General features: G+C 42.5%; 1 protein-coding gene across 4 annotated transcripts in view; it reads right to left on the minus strand.

Moving 5' to 3' along the window:
- The window catches only part of LOC129715327 (partitioning defective 3 homolog), a 954,144-nt gene that overhangs the window by 140,799 nt on the left and 788,690 nt on the right, over positions 1-24,655 (minus strand). For all 4 annotated transcript variants that reach the window (XM_055665210.1, XM_055665202.1, XM_055665217.1 and 1 more), the window contains one exon: positions 11,944-12,069. In XM_055665210.1, the coding sequence (XP_055521185.1) occupies positions 11,944-12,069 (126 nt within the window). The remainder of the gene's footprint in view (positions 1-11,943; positions 12,070-24,655) is intronic.

Below are 24,655 nucleotides of genomic sequence, written 5' to 3' on the forward strand. Positions count from 1 at the left end.
CTGGGTGCTGGTGTCTAAACATCCTCAGATTTTCATAAATAATTCAAAGGGCCATTATTCATCCACTTCTTCCTGAAACTTGGAACAATGCACACACCGTTCTTCGAGGAACAGCAATTATGTGTGGTGATTGGGGCAAATCTTCAACTTGGAAATGGTACTGAGAAAAACTCAATAACCAAATTAAAAATGATGAAAAAATACATTAAATGCATGCAACATTTAGAGGGATATTGGTTATTGTAAAAATGAAGTTTGCTAATTTCATCGGAACATCAGCAGTACAAAGTGGTCTCTCCACTGCAATTAAAATAGTGTCCAAGCTCCTTAAAAATGAGTCCTTTGTTATTGTTACGTCTGCTTCCACTTATGCAGCTGAAATTTCTCTATTGAAATTCTAAATTGTACATCCTGCGATTGAAGTGTAAATTTAATCCATGGAGCAACTTCCAAAAAGCTAGAATGACACAATATCCTCTATGGTATTCTTTGCATTTATTTATTTGACAGCAGGTATTGAGGGGGGTGGTTCTGGGATGCCAAAACTAATTGTTGAGCCTTCCCAAGGTGTCGTGGGCTTAACTCAACGAAACAACAGTGAAGGGAAGTGCCCACTTGATAACCCCAATGATATACTGTATTTGCATCCGCACGATCAGTTGTTTATAATGAGCTTGTTAACATGCAGGTAGCTCTTTACTGCATATGGAGTTAGTTATTGTCCTTGGCATAAGTTGGTATATTCAGTTAGATAGTACTTTGGCTTTGGGTTTGGTTTTCTTGGTTGAGCATAGAGGTGAGATTGACCGATTGACCAAATGGTGCCAGTACAACAACCTGGCTCTCAACATCAGTAAAACCATGGAACTGATTGTCGACTTTGGAAGGGGAAGGATGAGGACCCACAATCCTGTTTACATCAATGGGATGATGGTGGAGAGGGTCAAAACCTTCAAATTCCTGGGCGTGCATATTTTCAAAGATCTTTCCTGGACCCAGCATACTAATGCAATTATAAAGAAGGCACATCAGCGACTACTTCCTGAGAAGATTACAGAGATTCGGCATGTCAAAGAGGGTTCCCCCTGAACTTCTACAGGTGCACAGTAGAGAACATACTGACCGGCTGCATCGTGGCCTGGTTCGGCAACTTGAACGTCCAGGAGTGGAAAAGACTGCAAAAAGTTGTGACCTCTGCCCGGTCCATCACCGGCTCTGACCTCCCCACCATCGAAGAAATCTATCGAAGTCGCCACCTCAAAAATGCACCCAAAATCATCAAAGACCCACACCATCCTGGCCACAAACTCATTTCACCATTGCCATCGGGAAGAAGGTACAGGAGCCTGAAAACTGTAACATCCAGGTTCAGGAACAGCTACATCCCCACAGCCATCAGGCTATTAAACATGACAACAAATAAGCTCTGATCTGCAACAGGCTATTATTATTATTGCACCATATTTGTTATTTATTGAGCATGTGTACATGTGTATATAGACACACTGAACTTTTTTTCTTCTCCTGTTCTGTATTATGTTTACATATTCTGTTGTGCTGCAGCAAGTAAGAATTTCATTGTCCGATCTGGGACACATGACAATAAAACATCTCTTGACTCTTGACTATTATCCTGGTGTCATAGCACAAGTATTTGGTGTTTTAATTGTAATTTCAAAGAATACTTCCTTCCAGTGAGGGGTTGATTCCCAATTTATGGATGCTCGGAGTTGGGGCAGAAACTTTGGAGAATTGTAGAGATGGGCAGCAGGAATGAATACAAATGGAAAAAAGAGTTGAGGGTGAATTAGGTAATGGCACATATTAACGAACATAAATATCAATTGATCATATATCCTGGCAAACTTCACAGGTAAGGTGGAGCCATAGAATCAGAGGTGATTAGTATAAACTGATTGAAAACTGATTTCAAAAGGCCACTTTCTTCAAAAGGGTGGGAAGTAGCTGGAAAAATGTAGTTAGCTGGGTTAGCTGGGGTATCTTTAGATCATGTGATAGGAGTAGAATTAGGCCATTGGGTCCATCAAGTCTACTCTGCCATTCAATCGTGGCTGATCTATCTCCCCTCCAAACCCCATTCTCCTGCCTTCTCCCCATAACCCCAGACACCCGTACTAATCAAGAATCGATCTATCTCTGCCTTAAATATCCACACATGGAACCTGAGCCGGAGAGTAAGAATAAGACGTGTGAATGAATGTATTTTTTTTTTAATGGTGGAAATTTACAAATCTTCACATTATTTGAAAATCCTGATAAAGCTGATTGATATTAGAGGTGAGTAATTTATGAAACATTGAATTGTGCTGAGCACAAAATACAAAATAACATTGCTGGGTCAGTTAACATAAGGCCTGGATAGAGAGGATGTTTCCACTGGTGGGAGCGTTCAGGGCTAGAGGTCACAGCCTCAGAATTAAAGGATGTTACTATAGAAAGAATATAAGGATTCATTTCTTTAGCCAGAGGGTGGTGAATCTGAAGAATTCATTGCCAAAGTAGGCTGTGGAGGCCAAAATATTGAGTATTTTTAAAGCATAAATTGATAGGTTCTTGATTAGTACAGTTGTCAGGGGTTATGGGGAGAAGGCATGAGAATGGGGTTGAGAGGGAAAAATAGATCAGCCATGATTGAATGGTGGTGTAGGCTCGATTGGCCAAATGGCCTAATTTTGCTCCTATGACTTATGGCCTATATACTTTTCACAACCCTTCAACATTGTGTTCTCTTGATTTGCCCGATTTGAACAAAATTCTTCTCAGGTGATAGAATATAAACACCATACTGATTATTTTTGATGATTTCAGACAGATGTTGCTAGACGTGACACAACTACACACAAAGACAGCAAAGACATTGAAATACGCTAAAAAGTGATCAAGCATTTTCAAGCACTTCTGCTGTGGGTGGTATAGGAGCAATTGAAACTATTCAAGACATAAGACGATGAGAATGAAACTAGAAAAATGAACTAAGTCAAACAACCTCTTTCCTCAATCTTGAGATACAGGCCCTTCAGCCCACCTAGTCCGCGCCGACTAGCGATCCCCGCACATTAGCACTATCCCACACACACTAGGGGCAATTTTGAAAAATATTTATACCAAGCCAACTAACCTACAAGCCTATATGTTTTTGAAGTGTGGGAGGAAACCGAAAACCTCAGCGAAAACGCACGCGGTCACGGGGAGAACATAAAAACTCTGCACAGACGGCATCTGTAGTCAGGATCAAACATGGGTCTCTGGCGCTGTAAGGTAGCAACTCTACTGCTGTGCCACCGTGCTTGAAGAAATACTCTGATAGCTTGACAGTTAAAGACACAGTCGGAATTAAACCCCTCTACTTAAAGATAGCGGAGCCAGGGGATATGGGGAGAAGGCAGGAACGGGGTACTGATTGGGGATGATCAGCCGTGATCACATTGAATGGCGGTGTTGGCTCGAAGGGCCAAATGGCCTTCTCCTGCACCTATTGTCTATTGTCTACTCAACAGAACCCCTCCACTCAAAAGACCCCCAGTTTAGTTTATTTCTGTTTAGTGTAGTTAAGTTTAGTTTAATAGGATTAAACATTTCTCCCTCAGTTTTTCTACATTACTATTCTTTTCTCGCGAATAATCTACAGCTGCCAGACTATGGATCCATTGGAAAGAGCAGTTGGGCTCAATGTGTTTAAGTTAGCCATTTATCTTCCTACATATGGCCCCCTAGAAAGAATTAACCATCTTACTCTGAAGAAGGGTTATTGACCCGAAACGTCACCCACTCCTTCTCTCCAGAGATGCTGCCTGTCCCGCTGAGTTACTCCAGCATTTTGTGTCTACCTTCAGTTTAAACCAGGATCTGTAGTTCCTCCATGCACAACCATCTAGGATTGTGTTTTCCTTCCCCTTTCCGACAGAGACTTGTTTAAAACCTTCATATTTTTAACATGTCTGTCTCTATAGATAATGAATATGTCGGAGTTCTGAAAGCAATTCTGATCTGAATACCAAGCATAAAGAGGCCAACAATTCCACGTAACTCTGTGCTGCCCTGAATTATGTATCTTCTAGTGGGGGGTTCAAGCAACTATATAAGGTAGAGTAACCCAGACAAATTAATGGTTCTCTGACGGAGCAGATGTGGCATCCCAAATTATTACAGCTAACTTCATTAGAGTGAATTTCACAACTTCTTGTGCAGATCATGTTACTTTCTAGTTGTGAAGATACAAATTTCAATTGAGTGTTTATCAGCATTTGATTTTACAAATGCACAGATACTAATAGCAATGTAGAGTATCAACACCTCAATAAAATTACGTATTAGCTTTGCAATATCTCAACTACATCGCCTACATTATACATCAGCTGTGGATGGGAAGTTACTGGGCAACGACAGCTTCTCGCAGTCTAAATTGTCACGCAGTTCGGGATTCCTGTTACCAGTGCATGAATCCCAAACTATTGGTCATTCTTTGCCAGCATCTCCCCATCTGTGTTCCACCGTTGCATGCCTCAAAGGATCTGGCAGCCGAGTGTGAATGAACTTGTTGTAGTTCTGCGACAGTTATGTGTAGGAAGGAACTGCAGGTGCTGGTGTACACTGAAGGTAGACGCAAAAAGCTGGAGTAACTCTGCGGGTCAGGCAGCATCTCTGGAAAGAAGGAATAGGTGACATTTCAGGTCGAGAACCTTCTTCAGATTGAGACTCAAGGGAAACTGATTGACTCAGAAGAAGGGTCTCGACCCAAAACGTCACATTCCTTTTCTACAGAGATGATGCCTGACCCGCTAAGTTGCTCCTACTTTTTGTGTCTATCTTCAGCAGTTATGTTTGGAGACCCAACTGTTGACTCTGCAGTTTATTAAGACAGGGGGAAACTGAAGTCATTTAGATGTTAGAATAACTAGATTTTAGAATAACTGCTTATCTTAAAGTAATTTTAAATATAAGTTCATTTTTTGTTGTTAATTTTCATGTGTGGCTGAGTGTCAAGGGCTTTTTAGAGACGTTTAGGTCCTTAACATGTTTGACAGTAGGCTAAGCTGTGTCAATGGCTTTGTGGCTATCAAAGCTTTTTCAGCTGTGTCATAGGTGGTATCAATTACTGTCCATGTGATGATCAGTCCAGTTTAGTTTATTGTCACGTGTACCAAGGCACAATGAAGATTTTGTTGTGTGCTAACCAGTCAGTGGTAAGACTATACATGATAACCATCAAGCCATTTACAATGTATAAATACACATGCCCTGTCGCACTTTTAGATCAGCACATATTTTGCCAGTTATGGGCAAATCCAGGTAGTTTGGATTTTCCACATACAGTGCCCTCCATAATGTTTGGGACAAAGACCCATTATTTATTTATTTGCCTCTGTACTCCACTTGAGATTTGTAATAGAAAAAATCACATGTGGTTAAAGTACACATTGTCAGATTTTATTAAAGGGTATATTTATACATTTTGGTTTCACCATGTCGAAATTACAGCTGTGTTTATTCCTAGCCACCCCATTTCAGGGCACCATAATGTTTGGGACACATGGCTTCACAGGTGTTTATAATTGCTCAGATGTGTTTAAATGCCTCCTTAGTACAGGTATAAGAGAGCTCTCAGCACCAAGTCTTTCCTTCAGTCTTTCAATCGCCTAGTCTTTCATCCCACCATCTGCTTATGACCCCTCGGTATCTGTTCCATGCACGGCTATATTTGATCATTTTAAGCCGGTGTCTCTCTCCTTTTTGCATGAGATTGTTGGTCGTTCAAAGCCCTCAGGTTCTCCGAATGATGCTGTTCCTCCTCGGCTGTTTAAGGAGGTGTTGCCCACTGTAGGACCATCTGTTATCGCTGTCGTTAATAGCAGTTTGTCCTCGGGTGTTGTTCCTGCGCTTTTTAAACATGCAGTAGTACAACCCCTGATTAAGAAACCTGCTCTTGACCCTACAGTTCTTGGGAATTTCAGGCCTATCTCCAAACTGCCTTTTTTATCAAAAGTCCTAGAGAGGATCGTGCACAGGCAATTGATGGCCTTTTTGGAGGAACATGACGTTTTGGAGGTTTTCCAGTCCGGTTTTAAGTCCCGGCACAGCACAGAATCGGCCCTTTTGAGGGTTTTTAATGATATTTTTTTGGCTACTGATCAAGGTGACTGTGTTGTCCTCGTGCTTTTAGATTTGTCAGCTGCCTTTGACACAGTGGATCATGAAATTTTGATCTCCCGTTTGGAGCAGTGGGTGGGTATCAGGGGCATAGCACTGGAGTGGTTCAGGTCGTACTTGGCTGATCGAACTTTTTGTGTCAGCCTTGGGGACTCTGTATCCTCCTCAGCTCCTCTCTCGTGTGGGGTCCCACAGGGCTCAGTTCTTGGCCCTCTCCTCTTTTCACTCTATTTGCTCCCACTCGGTTCCATCCTTAGGAAGCACGGGATTTCATTCCACTTTTATGCTGATGACAGTCAGCTTTATGTGCCTCTGGGAAAGGGGGGTGTACACTCTGTCGGCCTCTTGCTTGAGTGTCTCAGTGACATAAAGACCTGGATGTCACTGAACTTTTTAAAATTTAATGATGACAAGACAGAGGTAATGATCTTTGGTGGCACCTCTGGGGCCCCCCCTGTTGATCTAGGCTCTTTGTCTGCATATCTCAAACCTAACATCACAAACCTGGGGATTAAAGTGGACACTGAGCTTAGATTTGACTGTCAGGTAAGGGCTGTTGTTAAATCTGGTTTTTTCCATCTGAGGCAGCTGGCAAAAATAAAGCCGATTTTGTCAAGGCAGCACTTTGAGACGGTAATCCACGCCTTTGTTACCACCCGGCTGGATTACTGCAATGCACTGTATCTGGGGGTTAGTCGGTCCTCCATCGCCCGTCTCCAGATGGTACAGAATGCAGCTGTTCGTCTCTTGACTGGCACACGAAAGCATGATCATGTTTCTCACCTTTTGGCCTTTCTCCACTGGCTGCCTATTCAGTATAGGATTCGTTTTAAAATTCTTTTATTTACTTTTAAATCCCTAAGTGGTCTTGCCCCGTCCTACCTATCTGAGCTTCTTCACCCTTATTCGCCCTCCCGCTCTCTCAGGTCAGATGATCAGCTGCTCCTGATTGAGCCAAAGACTAAGCGGAAGCTCAGAGGGGACCGTGCCTTTGCTGTGTCGGCTCCGAGATTGTGGAATGAATTGCCTCTGCACGTTAAACAGGCCCCTTCTCTAGCTGTTTTTAAATCACTCCTGAAGACATATCTATTCTCCATGGCCTTTGTAGACCAGTGAGGTGTTGAATTGTTTATTAACTTTATTTGCTTGGTTTTGCTGCGTTGTTCGTACTTGTGTTTTATGTTTTTTAATTTATTGTTTGGATTTTTGTATGTAATTTATGCGCCTCGTGTTAGTTGTATGTTCTGTTGTTCTGCCTGTTTTATGATGTCTTGCTTGTTTTCTTTTTTCTGTACAACACTTTGGTCAGCTTTGGTTGTTTTTAAGGTGCTTAACAAATAAAGTTATTATTATTATTATTTGGAAACTTTTATTGCTGTTTATCAACATGAGGACTAAAGTTGTGCCAATTAAAGTCAAAGAAGCCATTATGAGACTGAGAAACATGAATAAAACTGTTATAGACGTCAGCCAAATCTAAGGCTTACCAAAATCAACTGTTTGGAACATCATTAAGAAGAAAGAGAGCACTGGTGAACTTACTAATCATAAAGGGACTGGCAGGCCAAGGAAGACCTCTACAGCTGATGACAGAAGAATTCTCTCTATAATAAAGTAAAATCCCCAAACATCTGTCCGAGAGATCAGACCACTGTCCGCAGAAGACTTAATGAGAAAAAATACAGAGGCTACACTGCAAGATGCACACCACTGGTTAGCCGCAAAAATAGGATGGCCAGGATACAGTTTGCCGAGAAGTACTAACAAAAGCAACCACAGTTCTGGAAAAAGGTCTTGTAGACAGATGAGACAAAGATTAACTTATATCAGAGTGGTGGCAAGAGCAAAGTATGGAGGAGAGAAGAAACTGCCCAAGATCCAAAGCATACCACCTCATCTGTGAGACACAGTGGTGGGGTGTTATGGCCTGGGCATGTATAGCTGTTGAAGGTACTGGCTCACTTATCTTAAATGATGATTCAACTGCTGATGATAGTAATATAATGAATTCTGACACATCCTATCTGCTCAAGTTCAAACAAATGCCTCAAAACTCATTGGCCAGTGGTTCATTCTACAGCAAGTCAATGATCCCAAACATACTGCTAAAGCAACAAAGGAGCTTTTCAAAGCTAAAAAAATGGTCAATTCTTGAGAGGCCAAGTCAATCACCCGATCTGAACCCAACTGAGCATGCCTTTTATATACTGAAGACAAAACTGTAGGGGACTAGCCCCCAAAACAAGCATAAGCTAAAGATGGCTGCAATACAGGCTTGGCAGAGCATCACCAGAGAAGACACCCAGCAACTGGTGATGTCCATGAATCGCAGACTTCAAGCAGTCATTGCATGCAAAGGATATGCAACAAAATACTAAACATGACTATTTACATTTAAATGACATTGCTGTGTCCCAAACAGTACGGTGCCCTGAAATGGGGGGGACTATGTATAAACACTGCTGTAATTTCTACATGGTGAAACCAAAATGTATAAAAATGGCCTTTATTAAAATCTGACAATGTGTACTTTAACCACATGTGATTTGTATTCTATTACAAATCTCAAATTATGGAGTGCAAAGGCAAATAAATAAATGCTGGGTCTTTGTCCCAGACATTACGGATGGCACTGTAGGTCAATGGCCCTGTACCTGAGGTACAGTGACACTAATGAACTAAACAGTGTAGGCGGTTGGTTCTTTGATGGTGGTAATTTAGAGTCATAGAGTGATACAGTGCGGAAACACGCACATCGGCCTAACTAGCCCACACCAGCCAACATATCCCACCTACACTAGTCCTACCTGCTCACGTTTAGTCCATATCCCTCCAAACCTGTCCTATCCATGTACCTGTCTAACTGTTTCTTAAACGTTGGAATAGTCCCAGCCTCCTGGGATTCCTCCACTGGCAGCTTGTTCCATGCACCCACCACCCTTTGTGTGAAAAAGAAACCCCTCAGATTCCTATTAAATCTTTTCCCCTTCACTTTAAAGCTACATCTTCTGGTCCTCAATTGACCTACTCTGGGCAAGAGAAATTTGTTAGGAATTATTCATTTGTTATATTATTTTCTAAGACTTCTGAGTCTACGTGTCTTCTGCTTCTTAAATAGATTGTTCCTGGCCAAAGTGAGTGGATTATATTGTTGTAAACGTGCCAGTAGCAAAACAAGTCAAGTGGTTGAGGGAATGGTCAGCTTGTGATCACTCAAGTTGTTTAGACTCAAAAGCCCAAGAAACAACTGTCTGATGTAGATAGCGATGTTTGTTTTGGAAAAAACTCAAGTGCCTTGAAAGAATGCCTCACCCACACAAGAAGCTGACCATTAATCAACTGCATTCCATTATAGATACAATAGCATGCTGTTCTAACATTGTGTTCATTGTTAAAGGTTACCAGAAAAAACCCACAGATGATATATATCATAAAACAATCACAGTGTCAGAAATCCACAACAAATCTTACATCTAACCCATACTTTGAACAAAGTTAACTCCAGCCATAGATATTCCCCAAGGTCAGATGACCAACCACACAGGTTAAGGGCCCGTCCCACTTTCACAACCTAATTCACGACCTTTTTTACTCGTGGTCATTTTTCATCATGCTAGAAAAATGCCCCGACCTACTTGATGCCACGAGTCCCTATGACTAGCATCACAACCTACCTACAACCTCCTGCGACCTCGTGACGACCATGCTGCGAGTATGAGTCAAGGGCAAACTCGGCAGAGGTCGTGAATAAGGTTGTGAAAGTGGGACGGGCTCTTAACAAAAGAAGGGTCTCGACCCAAAACGTCACCTAGTCCTTTTCTCCGGAGAAGCTGTCTGTCCCGCTGAGTTACTCCAGCTTTTTGTGTCTATCTTCGGTTTACACCAGCATCTGCAGTTCCATCCTACACGTTACATGACCTTTTGTGACCGACAAAAAAAAGCCCTGTATCTTGCCACAATCATTGAGTCCACTAATTTGATTGGAATAGAAAATCGGTGTAGGAGTAGGCCATTCGGCCCTTTGAGCCAGCAAAGTCATTCAATATGATCATGGCTGATCATCTAAAATCAGTACCCCGTTCCTGCTTTCTGCCCAAATCCCTTGATTCCGTTAGCCCTAAGAGCTTAATCTAACTCTCTTTTGAAAACATCCAGTGAATTGGCCTCCACAGATTCACAACTCTCTGGGTGAAAAAGCTTCTGGACTCCCCCAACATTTTTCCTGTCCAATCCTTTAAGAATTTTATATGTTTCTATAAGATCTATAAGATAGGTTACAGCACATTACGGAGAGATTCAAAAAAACCTCTTAATACACATTGCTGCTCCATGGGTAAGATTATCAGTGATCAGGACGAGTGATAGTTAAAGTTCCATTATCATAAATCTGACAAGCCTGGCTTTGATCAAACTAAAACACTTAAGATTCAATATTGTAAGAAGATTAAAGTGATTTTTATTATCAATGCTGCCCAGCTTCCCAAAAGAGGAAAGTGTTTCAATCTATACCTCACACCATCTCCTTTGTAGACACAAAATGCTGGGGTAACTCAGCAGGCCAAGCAGCATCTCTGGAGAGAAGGAATGGGTGACATTTCGGGTCGAGACCCTTCTTCCTCTCTCTGACATTCTTTCCTACACACCATCTCCTTTGATGGTTTGTGTATATTCAACACTTCTTCATTCTCTCATGAGTTGCAGGCTTTGTTGATAAGATCAGCAGTAAATGGACATTGCAGTCATTTGAGAAGCATGAGCTGGTGGGCCAAATCGTTTGCTTTCAGATACTTTCAGAAAATTCTCCACGGCCATTTCAGAAGCAGTGGAGAATTGATTACAAAACACAGATCCATTCCCCCCCCCCCCCCCCCCCCCCCCCCCCCCCCCCGGAAACTGTTTGGAAGTTTAATGCCAACTGGTATTCCTAAATCTAAAATCCCGTCCGAGTACCTGCATACTTGTTGATCGCCATTAGCAATTATAAATTAACCAACATCCATTTGGAACATGCAAGTTCAGAGAATTCAGAATTCAGAGATGATTTAAAAAAAAATTAAATTGTTGGATCCGGAAATTTCAAAAGATATGACAGCCACCATAACCAATGTTAATATGCTTCTTATGAAGAAGCATTTTAAAATTGTGCCAATGCTTCTTACTCTCCATTTAAGTTTTTTTCCCTCCCAACAAATTCTTGTGAGCAAAATGTACAATTGCCATGAAACATCAATGGTTACGATTCAAACGACTTTCTTTGTGGAGACTGCAGATGTTGGAAGCACGAGCAAAAAAAACCAAACTGCGGGAGGAACTCAAAAGCTCCAGCCTCTGCCGGAGGTCAGGTAGCATCTATGGAGGGATACGGACAGATAACCTTTTGGGTTGGGACACTTATTCAAGAGTTTCTGCGTGCCTGGGGAATTAGAACAGTGAAAAAATCTCACCACTTGCAACATTGCCAGTTGATTTCCTCTGCAGATGCTGCCTGACTGCTGAGTTACTCCAGAAATTTGTGGAACAGTACAACACAGGAATGAGCCCTGTACCAATGATCATACACATGACAATAAAGTATCATTGCATTGGATCATTGAACAATTCTGCATTTTACTCAAGATTTCAGCATCTACTGAGCGTTGTGTCATCCCCATCTTGTGGTATTGTCTTTGACTTCCTCCATTTTTCACCAGCTGTCAAATTCTGTATTTTTTAATGGATGTCTTTGCCGGAAGCATTAAAACCAAAAGATTCTCACCACAAAGTATAGTGCCTTACCTCTCTTGTTCCTGCATCATACGTATTCGCTCATCTTCAGATGACTGGGTTTCCTCGACTTTGCCCTTGTTTGACCCTTTACGGTCAAGCTTTCCAACTTTTTCCTCTTTCCGGTTTTTCCCAAATCTGTAGGATACAATATCACAATCACAATCACAATAATACTTTATTAGCCAAGTATGTTTTGCAATATACGAGGAATTTCATTTGCCAAGTCAGTCATAAAAATAAAAAGCAATGGAACACACAAAACACATTTTAACATAAACATCCACCACAGTGACTCTTCCACATTCCTCTCTGCGAAGGAAGGCAAAAGAAAAGTTCAAATCTATTCCCTTAGGGAATTATTGCATGTTAGGAATCACCTACAGCGCGGAAACAGGACCTTCGGCCCACCGAGTCCACACCGACCAGCAGTCCCCACATATTAACACTATCCTATACACACCATCCTACGAACAATAAAATTGTACACTTATACAGAACCAATTAACCTACAAACTTGTACGTCTGTGGAGTGCAGGAGGTAACCAAAGATTTCGGGGAAAACCCACGCAGGTCAAGGGGAGAACATACAAACTCCGTACAGACAGCACACGTAGTCGGGATTGAACCCGAGTCTCTGGTGCTGCAAGCACTGTAAGGCAGCAACTCTACTGCTGCACCGCCTTGCCGCCTATTTATACATTATATACTTATGGGCCTGACCCACGTAGGCGATGGTTTGGGCGACTACAGGCGACAATTTTTGCTGTTGCAGGTTGTCGGAGGTTGACGTAGGTGTTGTCGTAGGTGATGTCGTAGGTTGGCTCCAAGTGTCGTAGGTGAATTCCATTAAAATTATTCCCTGGCAGTCGCCTAAAGAGTCACCTATGTGGGACAGGCCCATTAGAAAAAGTGGTGGACACTGCTCGGTCCATCACGGACAACGGCCACCTCACGGTCGAAGGGGCCAATGGAATGGTTATTTTATGCATTTGGTTTATTCAATGAATCTATTACATCCTGGCAAATAGTCATGTCCCTTAACCTACACCACTGAGAAGCAAATTATCCGATCGTTACCCTGTTGCGACTTGAAGGAGTTTGCTGTGTGCAAATCGCCTGATGCGCTTCCAAAATTACAACTGTGTCTGTACTTAAAAAAACCAACTGTAATATTCTGTGACATGCAGGGCCAACTCCTACCAAGGGCAGCACGGGTGCTTTCTGTGTGGAGTTTGTACGTTCTCCCCGTGACCGTGTGGGATTTCTCTGAGATCTTCGGTTTCCTCCCACACTCCAAGTACGTACAGGTTTGTTGGTTAATTGGCTTGGTATACGTGTAAATTGTCCCTGGTGTGTGTAGCGTAGTGTTAATGTGCGGGTGTCGATGGTCGTTGTGGACTTGGAGAGCTGAAGGGCATGTTTCCGCGCTGTATCTCTAAACTAAACTACCAGACAATGAGTGCTGCCAAGTTCTGAAAAATGCATTTCATTATGACAATAGGCAGGATTGCATGAATGGGTCTCTGAGAAAAAATGTCTGTCATGGTCTCTTCACCCCTGCTGTGGCTCCCATGTTAGTTCAACTCCTCAAATGTTGCAAAAGGCACTGTTTAGAATGGATGATGAGAGAGTTTTCTTTTCGCAGTCGGCAAAGCTGCTATCCATTCCAGTTAATGCTCCAAGAATTGGGGATGAACCCAAAGTTAATAAGTCAAGAGTGTTTAATTGCAATTTGTACCAGAAACAGGACAATGAAATTCTCACTTGCAGCACGATAACAGGTCTGTAAACGCAGAACTCATGGATAAAACAATAAACATAAGCAAGTGTAATAAAGAAAATCAAACAATATTAGTACAAAGCACAAAGGGCCTGTCCCACTGTACGAGGTAATTCAAGAGCTCTCCCAAGGTAAAAAAAAATCAAACTCGTGGTAAGCACGTGGAATGTACGTAGCGGGTACGTCGGAGCTCGGGACGTCCCTTAGCGGCTCATAACGCTAGCGGCAAGTACTCGGAAAACGCAGTAAGCTCGTGAAGACTTGTGAAGGCTTTTCAACATGTTGAAGAATATTCACGAGAGCCCTGAGTACCTACGAGCGGCTATTACCATAATTCTCTGAGTTCAAATCAGGGAAACTCAGGAGAACTCTTGAATTAACTCGTACAGTGGGACAGGCCCTTAAGACCAAAGTCCCTAGTGCAATCAAGCAGGTTGGTTGATTTTGGTTGCTTACAGCCCAGTGGTATGAATATTGATTTCTCTAACTTCAGGTAGACACGGCATTCCCTCTCTCTATCCCTCCCTCACCCAACTAGCCCCTCTATCCCTCTCATTTTAACCCAACAAACAGCTTATAGTCTGTTTCCTTTATCATCATTACATTTTTCTTATTCTTTCATTCATTGTTTTTAATCTCTCCACGTCATCATCTATATCTTTCATTTTCCCTTATCCCTAACCAGTCTGAAAAAGGGTCTCGACCCGAAACGTCACCCTTTCCTTCTCTCCAGAGATGCTGCCTGTCCCGTTGAGTTATTCCAGCATTTTGTGTCTATCTTTGGTTGTTTTGTTTTAGTTGTTGTTTGTGTTCAAGAGCCTTAGAACTGCGGGGAAGAAGCTGTTCCTCAACCTGGAGTCAGAGTTCTCAGACTCCTATACCTTCTTCCCGATGACAGGAACGAAATGAGGGTGTGGCCAGGATGGTGCGAGTCCTTGTTGATGCTGGCTGCCTTTTTGAGGCAGAACCACCAATAGCCCCTTTAATGGTGGGTTGGTCAGTGCTCGTAATGACCCAGCTGTGTCCACCACTGTTTGCAATCTCCTTTATTCCTGGGCATTCGATTTGCCAAACCAGACCATGACCAAGCCTGTTGATATGCTTTCTACCGTACATCTGTAGAGGTTCCACTGAGTATTGGTCGACAGACCAAATCTCAATCTTCTAAGGAAGTAGAAGCGTTGATTGGCTTACTTTATGATTGCATCAATGTGCTGGGTCCAGGACAGATCTTCAGAGCCCCCGAACTTGAAGATGTATCTCTTTCCACCACTGATCTATGGCCAAACACTGTTTCATGGATCTTCAGCCTTCCTCTTCCAAGGTCAACAATCAGCTCCTTAGTCTCGCAGACATCGTGAGCAAGGATGTTCTTCTGGCACTATTCAATCCGACGATCGATTTTCTCCCTCCGATCCCCCGACATTATCGCCGTAATACGCCCAACAATGGTGGCGTCGTTCGGCAAATTTAAAGATGGAATTGAAACTGTGTCTGGCTACAAAGCCATGGGAATAGAGTGCGTAGAGCAGGGGGAATTACACAGCCTTGAGGTGCCCCCCCTTTGCTGACGGTCTTCGAGGAGGAAGTGCCGTTGACCATTCATTCTGTTTGTGGCCTGTTGATGAAGAAGTTGAGGATCCAGTTGCAGAGGGATGAGCAAAGGCCCAGTTCCCTGAGCTTGGGAATAGGTTTCGAGGCAATGATGGGCTCGAACTCCATGGTTTGGTCAATGAACAACAGCCTGGCGTACGTGTTGCAGTGGTGGCATAGTGGTAGAGTTGCTGCCTTACAACGCTAGACACCTGGCTTCAATCCCGACTACGGGTGCTATCTGTACGGAGTTTGTACGTTCTCCCCGTGACCTACGTGGGTTTTCATCGAAATCATTGGTTTCCTCCCACATTCCAAAGTCATGCAGGCTTTGTAAGTAAATTGGCTTGGTGTATGTGTAAATTGGCCCCGGTGTGGGTAGGATAGTGTAAAGGGCCTATCGCACTTTCAAGACTTAATTCACGACCTCTGCCGAGTTTGCCCTTGACTCCTACTCGCAGCATGGTTGTCACAAGGTCATAGGAGATTGTAGGTAGGTCGTAGCAGGTCGTTGGTACTCATGACATCAAGTAGGTCGGGGCATTTTTCTAGCATGATGAAAAATGTCCACGAGTAAAAAAGGTCGTGAAAGTGGGACAGGCCCTTTAGTGTGTGGGGATCGCTGGTCGGTGCGGACTCGGTGGGCTGAAGGACCTGTTTCCGCGCTGTATCTATAAAACTAAAAACTAAATTGTTCTGATTGTCCAAGTGGTCAAGTGCAGATGAAATGTGTAGGAAGGAACTGCAGATGCTGGTTTAAACCAAAGACTGACACAAAATACTGGAGTAACTCAGCGGGACAGGCAGCATCTCTGGAGAGAAGGAATGGGTAACATTTTGGGGTGGAGACCCTTCTGTTTTCTCTTCAACAACCATTACTTTTGTGGAGTTTTACAATGGAAAGATACAACTTCGGCAAGGCAAACAATAAGGACACGATGAAGCAGAACTTGCAACCAATTAATCATTTAGCAAAAGGAAGAAGCTAGCTACTGTTGGGGAATACTTCAGGAATGGGAGATGAAGAAAATTATCATTGGAATAATTGCCTACTAACATCACAAACTGAGAGACCAGAGTCGTAGCAAGCTGCAAGACTAGTCACTCATCGAAAAATAATGGGTCCCAGAGGAAAGATGTGGAAAAAGAGCAATAAGCATAAACTCCACGAATATAATCATCCCTCTCCTTCTGATTATAAACTCCTTTCACAGAAAAGCCAGGTAACCAGAAACTTGGGGAAAAACATTATGTATATCGACTCTGTTTCTCTGTTATGACTCTCTTTAAAAAATCAAATTTCATGGCTTTTGAACATACATCCTCCCCAAGGATTTGCCTATCTTACATATGTTGCACTTGACTTCATATATGTGGGATACAAATTATAAATGCTGAACAGTTACAGGCGATCGTGTGGGGAGAAAGGTGGAGCAAACATTTCACTTTATTGGTTACTCATACAGCTGTTCCCCCACTGAAATAAAGACAGTAACCGATGTCAAAGACAATGCAACCCACTTACGAACCCTATTCACCACACTAAATGTACCGACAGTGCAATGTGGCCACAGGGTGTGTCATATTTGATAAGCAGTAAAGTTGCTAAGTTTAGTTTAGAGATAAAGCATTGAAATAGGCTCTTCAGCCCACCGAATCCGCACCGACCAGCGATCCCCACACATTAACACTGTCCTACACACACACACACACACTAGGGACGATTTTACATTTATACCTAGCCAATAAAACCTGTACGTCTTTGGAGTGTGGGAGGAAACCAAAGATCTTGGAGAATACCCACACAGGTCACAGGGAGAGCGTGCAAACTCCGTGCAGACAGCACACGTAGTTGGGATCGAACCTGGGTCACTTGCGTTCTTAGTGCTGTAAAGCACCTGTTCCACTTAGGAGACCTAAACAGCAACCTCTGGTGACCTTGCCCGCAACCCAAAAAAAAATCAAGGTCGATGTGACCTGCCACCCAAAAAAAAACCTCCTACCTGCAACCTCCTACCACCTCCCACGCATATGTTGAAAACCTATGAAGAAAACCGGCTTCGATTAGACCTGCGACTAAAAAATTATCAATTTTAAAAACGGCAACCTATTTTTAGTCGAGGCCGGTCTAAATCATGATGAAAAAATAGCAGCAACCTAGATGAAGCCTCGACCACGCGGAAACCACTTTCGGCCATTAGGGAGAGTGACCAAAACCTCCGATGACCTCATGGAAACCTTGGGTGGCGGGCAAGGTCACCAGAGGTTGCTGTTTAGGTCTCCTAAGTGGGACAGGGGCTTAAAAAGGCAGCAACTGTATTGCTGCGCCACCCAAAGCTCCTCAGAGAGCATCTTCCAAACCTGCAAACACTAACACCAAGGATCAGGGCAGCAGGTTCCTGCAATGCCCAAATCTTAAAAAATTAACAACTAAAAATTGTAAACGGAAATCAGGCCTACTAAATTGCTCATTGTGAAAGGGGCATGTGGTTTGATATCTGTTGAAAGATCATTAACCTGAAATATCTAACACCTGTTTTTCTTCACAAATATCACCTTTTTTTCCCCATGAGACATATGAGTCTGAGGGGTATGGAGGTATTTCACTTATGGAGGTATTTCAGATCAAGGGGTGTAGGGTAAAGAATTCAAATCTAGAGGGCATTGAATTAAGGTGAGAGGACCTGAGGGGCAACTTTCTCACACCGAGGGTGAGGTTGTATGGAACGAGTTGCTGCTAATGGGTCTCATTTTGGCATTTAAGAGCTATTTGGACAGTCACATAAATACAAAATGTTTATATGGGCTCAATGCAGTTGAATTGGAACCAGCACAAATAAGCAACTTGTCGGCATGGACAAGCCAGAGTAAGGGCCTGTTTACACGATGTATAACTCAATTATTCACAATGATTATTCACAAAATTCCCTTTTTTTTCTCTCGAGCTGATGTTAGAGTTTGCTGTAACTTGATTTATCACAGCCACTCCTTATGGTTCAATAATATTGGCTTTAATTAATGGAATCCCTTTTTGCTTTTAGATTGTACCATATGCTGACTAGAAGAATTACATAGCTGAATGCTTCTGGGATTTTTGCCAACGCCCAATGTGTTTTTATAAGCGTGTTTACACACATACAAATTTTATACACGCATATACATGTGGATTACATAAATTAATTGCTCCTCTTGGCAACCTGCAAAATTTGTTCATTGAAGGGCAAAAACTCGGTGTCAATGCAGTTGGATTAATGAAATAATGAAACATTTCTACATTATGATAATGTGCATTACATTTAAAAACTACTGGGATGTGTAACTGAGGAGGCATGACAGGCAGGGCTGCAGACTTAGTGCCTAATGTCAGGTTGGCTTTGTAGATCACCACCAATACGATGAACTGAATATAGAAACATAGAAATTAGGTGTAGGAGTAGGCCATTCGGCCCTTCGAGCCTGCACTGCCATTCAATATGATCATGGCTGATCATCCAACTCAGTATCCCGTACCTGCCTTCTCCCCATACCCTGTGATCCCCTTAGCCATAAACTGCTACGATTCTACATGGAAAATATTTCAACTAAAGCCGCAAAACAGTTAATATCGTGCACTTAATAACAAGTGCTAAATTGTCATCACATTAAACTAGGGTATTACTCATAACGTCATAAGTGATAGGAGAAGAATTAAGCCATTTCGCCCATTGTTCCAAAAAAATAGGCCATTTGGCCATTCAATCGTGGCTGATCTATCTCTCCCTCTTAACCCCATTCTCCGGCCTTCTCCCCATAACATTGGCTGACAACTGTACTAATCAATAATCTATCTATCTCTGCCTTAAAGATATCTACTGACTTGGCCTCCACAGCCTTCCATTGCAAATAATTCCACAGATTCACCACCCTCTGACTGAAGACATTTTTCCTCATCTCCTTCCTAAAAGAATGTCCTTTATTTCTGAGGCGATGACTTCTAGTCCTAGACTCTCCCACCAGTGGAAACATCCTCTCCGCAGCCACTCTATCCAAGCCTTTTACTATTCGGCACGTTTTAATGAGGTCCCCCCTCATTCTTCTGAACTCCAGCGAGTACAGGCCCAGTGCCGACAAACACTCATCATAGGTTAACCTACTCATTCCTGGGATCATTCTTGTAAACCTCCTCTGGACCCTCTCCAGAGCCAGGACTTCTTCCCTATTTTTGTTGTTTTTGTTGGAAAGAAAATGGAACGTTACAAACGTCTACCAGACCAGGGTCCTCTGCAAACCAGGCCCTGCTCCATCACACACTGCCTTCCAAAACCTGGACCATTTCCCATATCACAGGAGCCAATATCAGTGGTGAAATTCAACACTGCCTTCAATGTACAATTACAATTATCGATCCATTAAGAAAAAGGACATCTAGTTTACAGTTTAGTTTATTGTCACGTAAACCAAAGCTTTTGTTGCATGCTATCCAGTCAGCGGAAAGACAATACATGATTGGATGCACAGGGTCTCATGTCCAGAGTATGTGAATCGAGAACCAGAGGACGTAGGTTTAAGGTGAAGGGGAAAAGATTTAATAGGAATCTGAGGGGTAACTTTTTCACACAAAGGGTGGTGGTGTATGGAACAATCTGCCAGAGGAGGTAGCTGATGCTGGGTCTATCCCAACTTTTAAGAAACAATTATAGACAGGTACATGGATAGGACAGGTTTGGAGGGATATGAACCTAATGCGGGCAGGTGGGACGAGTGTAGCTGTAACATGCTGCCGGTGTGGGCAAGTTGGGCTGAAGAACCTGCTTACATACCCTATCACTATTATTATTGAGCCATTGACAGTGTATAGATATCAACTTCAGAATTAAACCGACTTACGGACTGGGTGATGGGTGGGGAGAGAAATGAAGCAGGTATATCATCACTTTTTTTTTTTTTCTGTTTTTGTCTTTTTATTTCTTTACGTTTTTCCTCATTTCTTTTACTTACTCTTCGACTACACTTATTTGGTAGTCTAGGGGTTCTATTCTTACACATTCACTTTCTCTTTCATTTTCTCCCTTTCTTGCTTTTTCTCTATTTTTCTATTTCATCTTAGCTAAAAACTAAAATTGAAGTTGTACAATAAATGTATTATGTCATATGCCGCGGGTTATCTATCCTTTTGTGCACTGCTTCTAATAAAAATTTAAAAAATTAAATAAAAAAAGACAGTGTGTAGACACATGATAAGGGAATAATGTTTAGTGCAAGGTAAAGCCAGCAAAGTCTGACTGAGGATAGTCAGAGGGTCACCAATGAGGTAGATGGTAGTTCAGGGTTACTCTGGTTGTGCATCAAGACCTCAGAAATGGTTGAAAACCCATTGTCAACCAGGCTGCAGTGAACCCTACCCTTCTGTACACTTATACCTTCTGGATTAACTATAGCAGGGGTCTCACAGCACTGGAAAAATGCTGAAAATGTTACCTCCACAACATGTTCCAACTTTTCTGGAAGAATGATGTATCTTCTCCCAAGGCAACATACCAATCATTGAGCAAAGCAGAAAGTGCTGGAGTACCTCAGTGGATCAGGCAGCCTCTGCAGATGGTAGGGGCTGGCTCAGGACCCCTCTTCGAACTGACAGTACTAGGGCAGAGAAAGCTGGAAAGGTGTTGGAGGCAGTACAAAGCCTGGCAGGCGGTACAAAGCCGGGCAGGTGATTGTCTTCCTTAAAGAAATGCATGATCCCGACAGAATACTGTGAACCTTTGAACACTCAAAATGGAAGAAAAACATTTGGGGTGGTGCTGAAAATTTACAGGCTCCCTCGGAGAAGCCTCATACAAGTGGGGGGTTGTGGGGTCGGGTGGGGTGTGGGGAAGGTGGTGCACCACCCCACTAACTATCCATTTACCTATCCTGGCAGCCACACTGTGGAACAGTCTGTGATTCACACACTAGCCACCTTTGTCAGCTCAGAACGCACTGAACTTACATGGAAGGAAGTCATCCTCAATCACGAGAGACTCCCTCTGAAAATAATGCCAAAATCCTCTTTACATTTAAAATACCATGGACAACATTTGGGCAAGTCAAATACGTGATTTATTTTACAAGTGGCTACATAAATACAACTCTGATTTCACACGATTCAATATGTCCAAGTTTGAATTTGCTATCTAGCCTTATCCATGAACCAAACATCGTACCTTATGAAAACAGAGGACGTTTATTTCCTTTGGTTATTAATCTAAGTGCAAGGACATCTTACAACCAACTGTTTTGTAACAATGATAAAGATGATACACACAAATAAAAAGTGTAAGTTTCCTGAATATTACAAAGCTCCTGAATCCACTAGACCCTCTTGCAATTGATGAATAAAAATACTGATGGAAGCAATTCTGAAGAAGGGTCTCGACCGGAAACATCACCCAGTCCTTCTCTCCAGAGTTGCTGCTTGTCCCGCTGAGTTACTCTGGCATTTTGTCTCTATCTTCAATGGGAGCAATATCAATATCAATATCAATCAATATCAGTTTTATTCGTCACTTGCACATAAAGTGCAAGTGAAATGAATTTGCAGCAGCGGTACAATGAAAAAGAACACACAAAAACACAATAAAAATTTAGCACAAACATCCACCACAGCATTCATCACTGTGGCGGAAGGCACAAAATTTGGCCAGTCCTCCTCCATTTCCCCCCGTGGTCAGGACCTCAACCCTCCGCAGCCGCGGTTGCAGGCGTCCAGATGTTCAGACAAGGCAAAGTCCAGATAAAGTCCAGGTAAGTCCTGAATCGGTGCCTCCCCACTGGAGACCGCGGCTTCAGGTTGGTGTAGGCCGCAGGCCGGCGGTCGAAGATTTAAAGTATACATTTGTATATAAGGTATACATTTCAAAGACATTTCATTGGTGATGCATCAAATGGTTGAATATTGTCAACCAACAATGCGGTTACACGTTCATTCATTTATTTACTGGATTCGATTTCATAAACTTTCATAGAAACATAGAAAATAGGTGCAGGAGTAGGCCATTCGGCCCTTCGAGCCTGCACCACCATTCAATATGATCATGGCTGATCATCCACATCAGTATCCCGTACCTGCCTTCTCTCCAGACCCCCTGATCCCTTTAGCCACAAGGGCCACATCTAACTCCCTCTATAGCCAATGAACTGACCTCAACTACCTTCTGTGGCAGAGAGTTCCAGAGATTCACCACTCTCTGTGTGAAAAATGTTTTTCTCATCTCGGTCCTAAAAGATTTCCCCCTTATCCTTAAACTGTGACCCCTTGTTCTGGACTTTCCTTTACTTTCATTAAGAAAGAAAAAGATTAATGCTCTTAATAACATCCCGTGCAAGTCAAAGACCAGTGCTGCCACTGTCCATCACTGAGACAGGATAGCTGTGTTTTGTTTCACCCCTTGAATCCTCATTTGGAGCAAAGTGCTTTTCGCGACATAATAACAGCATTGCAAAATTAATCTTCCTGCCCTTCACGTGGAGCAGCAAATTGTCAAGGATAGCGAGTAATTGAGGAATATGTCAATTCTTTTCCCCAAGCTATCTCGTCGTCAAAGTTTTATTAAAAAAAAGCCAGAGGAAGATGCACATTAATGGACAATAGCGGGACTTGGTGTCGGGGTGAAGGGACGAGGGTGTGAAACTCATCTGACAACTTCATCACAGAGCACATTGCACAGATTGGCCTCCTTACAGCCTTTAAAACTCAGTGGTTACATCATTTGCTGTCCAGTTTAGCTGTATACACAGATATATATATTTTTTTTAACTTCCATTTCATTGTGCAGTAACTATTTAACATGTCAGTATAAGTGGTAATTTCAGCAGCAGAAACAGAATCCTAATGGTAAGTAGGGAAGAAGATTAAAAAGTGCTGCAAAGTAGAAAAAGACCAGCATTCATATTAAAGGAAAAAATGATTTGCATTACATTATGTACATATATTTATGTTGTAACTATTTAGACTATTGTGGTGACAGTTTCCTTACATAACTGCAGAAAAAACAAGATTATCTTTTAATAGGGGACATCAATCTACTGGGAATGTTACCCTATTCTCAGAACAACGGTGTTAGACAGCGATACACCAGTTTTTTCTTTTTTTCCTAGTGGCCTCTGAGATGTGCTCACATCAACCATCAGGCAGCTATCTTTATGTTCAGTAAAATAAATGATTCTCTGTGGGTAAATATAATTCTGCAGGTTTGAGATCGCAAACGTTTTCGTGTAAAATGTGCAAAGCAGAGAATTAGCATTTGCAAATTTGCAAATAAATCTTAATCACATCGGAAAGAGGTTAGTCATTAACTGGATAGCAGGAACAAGAAGATTTGTTTTGAAATTAATTATTCCTGAGATGCAGGCATCATAATCAAGGCCAGTTATTTCCAGTTCTACTTTCTTAGACCGAGTAACTTAATAATAGTAATAATAATTTTCAGTGCTCTGTGTACAATGTGAAGATGCTGGTTTACACGGAAGATAGGCACAAAATAGAAACATAGAAACATAGAAAATAGGTGCAGGAGTAGGCCATTCGGCCCTTCGAGCCTGCACCGCCATTCAATATGATCATGGCTGATCATCCAACTCAGTATCCTGTACCTGCCTTCTCTCCATACCCCCTGACCCCTTTAGCCACAAGGGCCACATCTAACTCCCTCTTAAATGTAGCCAATGAACTGGCCTCAACTATCCTCTGTGGCAGAGAGTTCCAGAGATTCACCACTCTCTGTGTGAAAAAAGTTCTTCTCATCTCGGTTTTAAAGGATTTCCCCCTTATCCTTAAGCTGCGACCCCTTGTCCTGGACTTCCCTAACATCGGGAACAATCTTTCTGCATCTAGCCTGTCCAACCCCTTAAGAATTTTGTAAGTTTCTATGATCCCCTCTCAATCTACTAAATTCTAGAGAGTATAAACAAAGTCTATCCAGTCTTTCTTCATAAGACAGTCCTGACATCCCAGGAATCAGTCTGGTGAACCGTCTCTGCACTCCCTCTATGGCAATAATGTCCTTCCTCAGATTTGGAGACCAAAACTGTACGCAATACTCCAGGTGTGGTCTCACCAAGACCCTGTACAACTGCAGTAGAACCTCCCTGCTCCTATACTCAAATCATTTTGCAATGAAAGCTAACATACCATTCACTTTCTTTACTGCCTGCTGCACCTGCATGCTTACCTTCAATGACTGGTGTACCATGACACCCAGGTCTCGCTGCATTTCCCCCTTTCCCAATCGGCCACCATTTAGATAATAGTCTGCTTTCCCCCGTTTTTGCCACCAAAATGGATAACCTCACATTTATCCACATTATACTGCATCTGCCAAACATTTGCCC

This window comes from Leucoraja erinacea, chromosome 2 (genome assembly GCF_028641065.1).
Source record: "Leucoraja erinacea ecotype New England chromosome 2, Leri_hhj_1, whole genome shotgun sequence".
NCBI lineage: Eukaryota > Metazoa > Chordata > Chondrichthyes > Rajiformes > Rajidae > Leucoraja > Leucoraja erinaceus.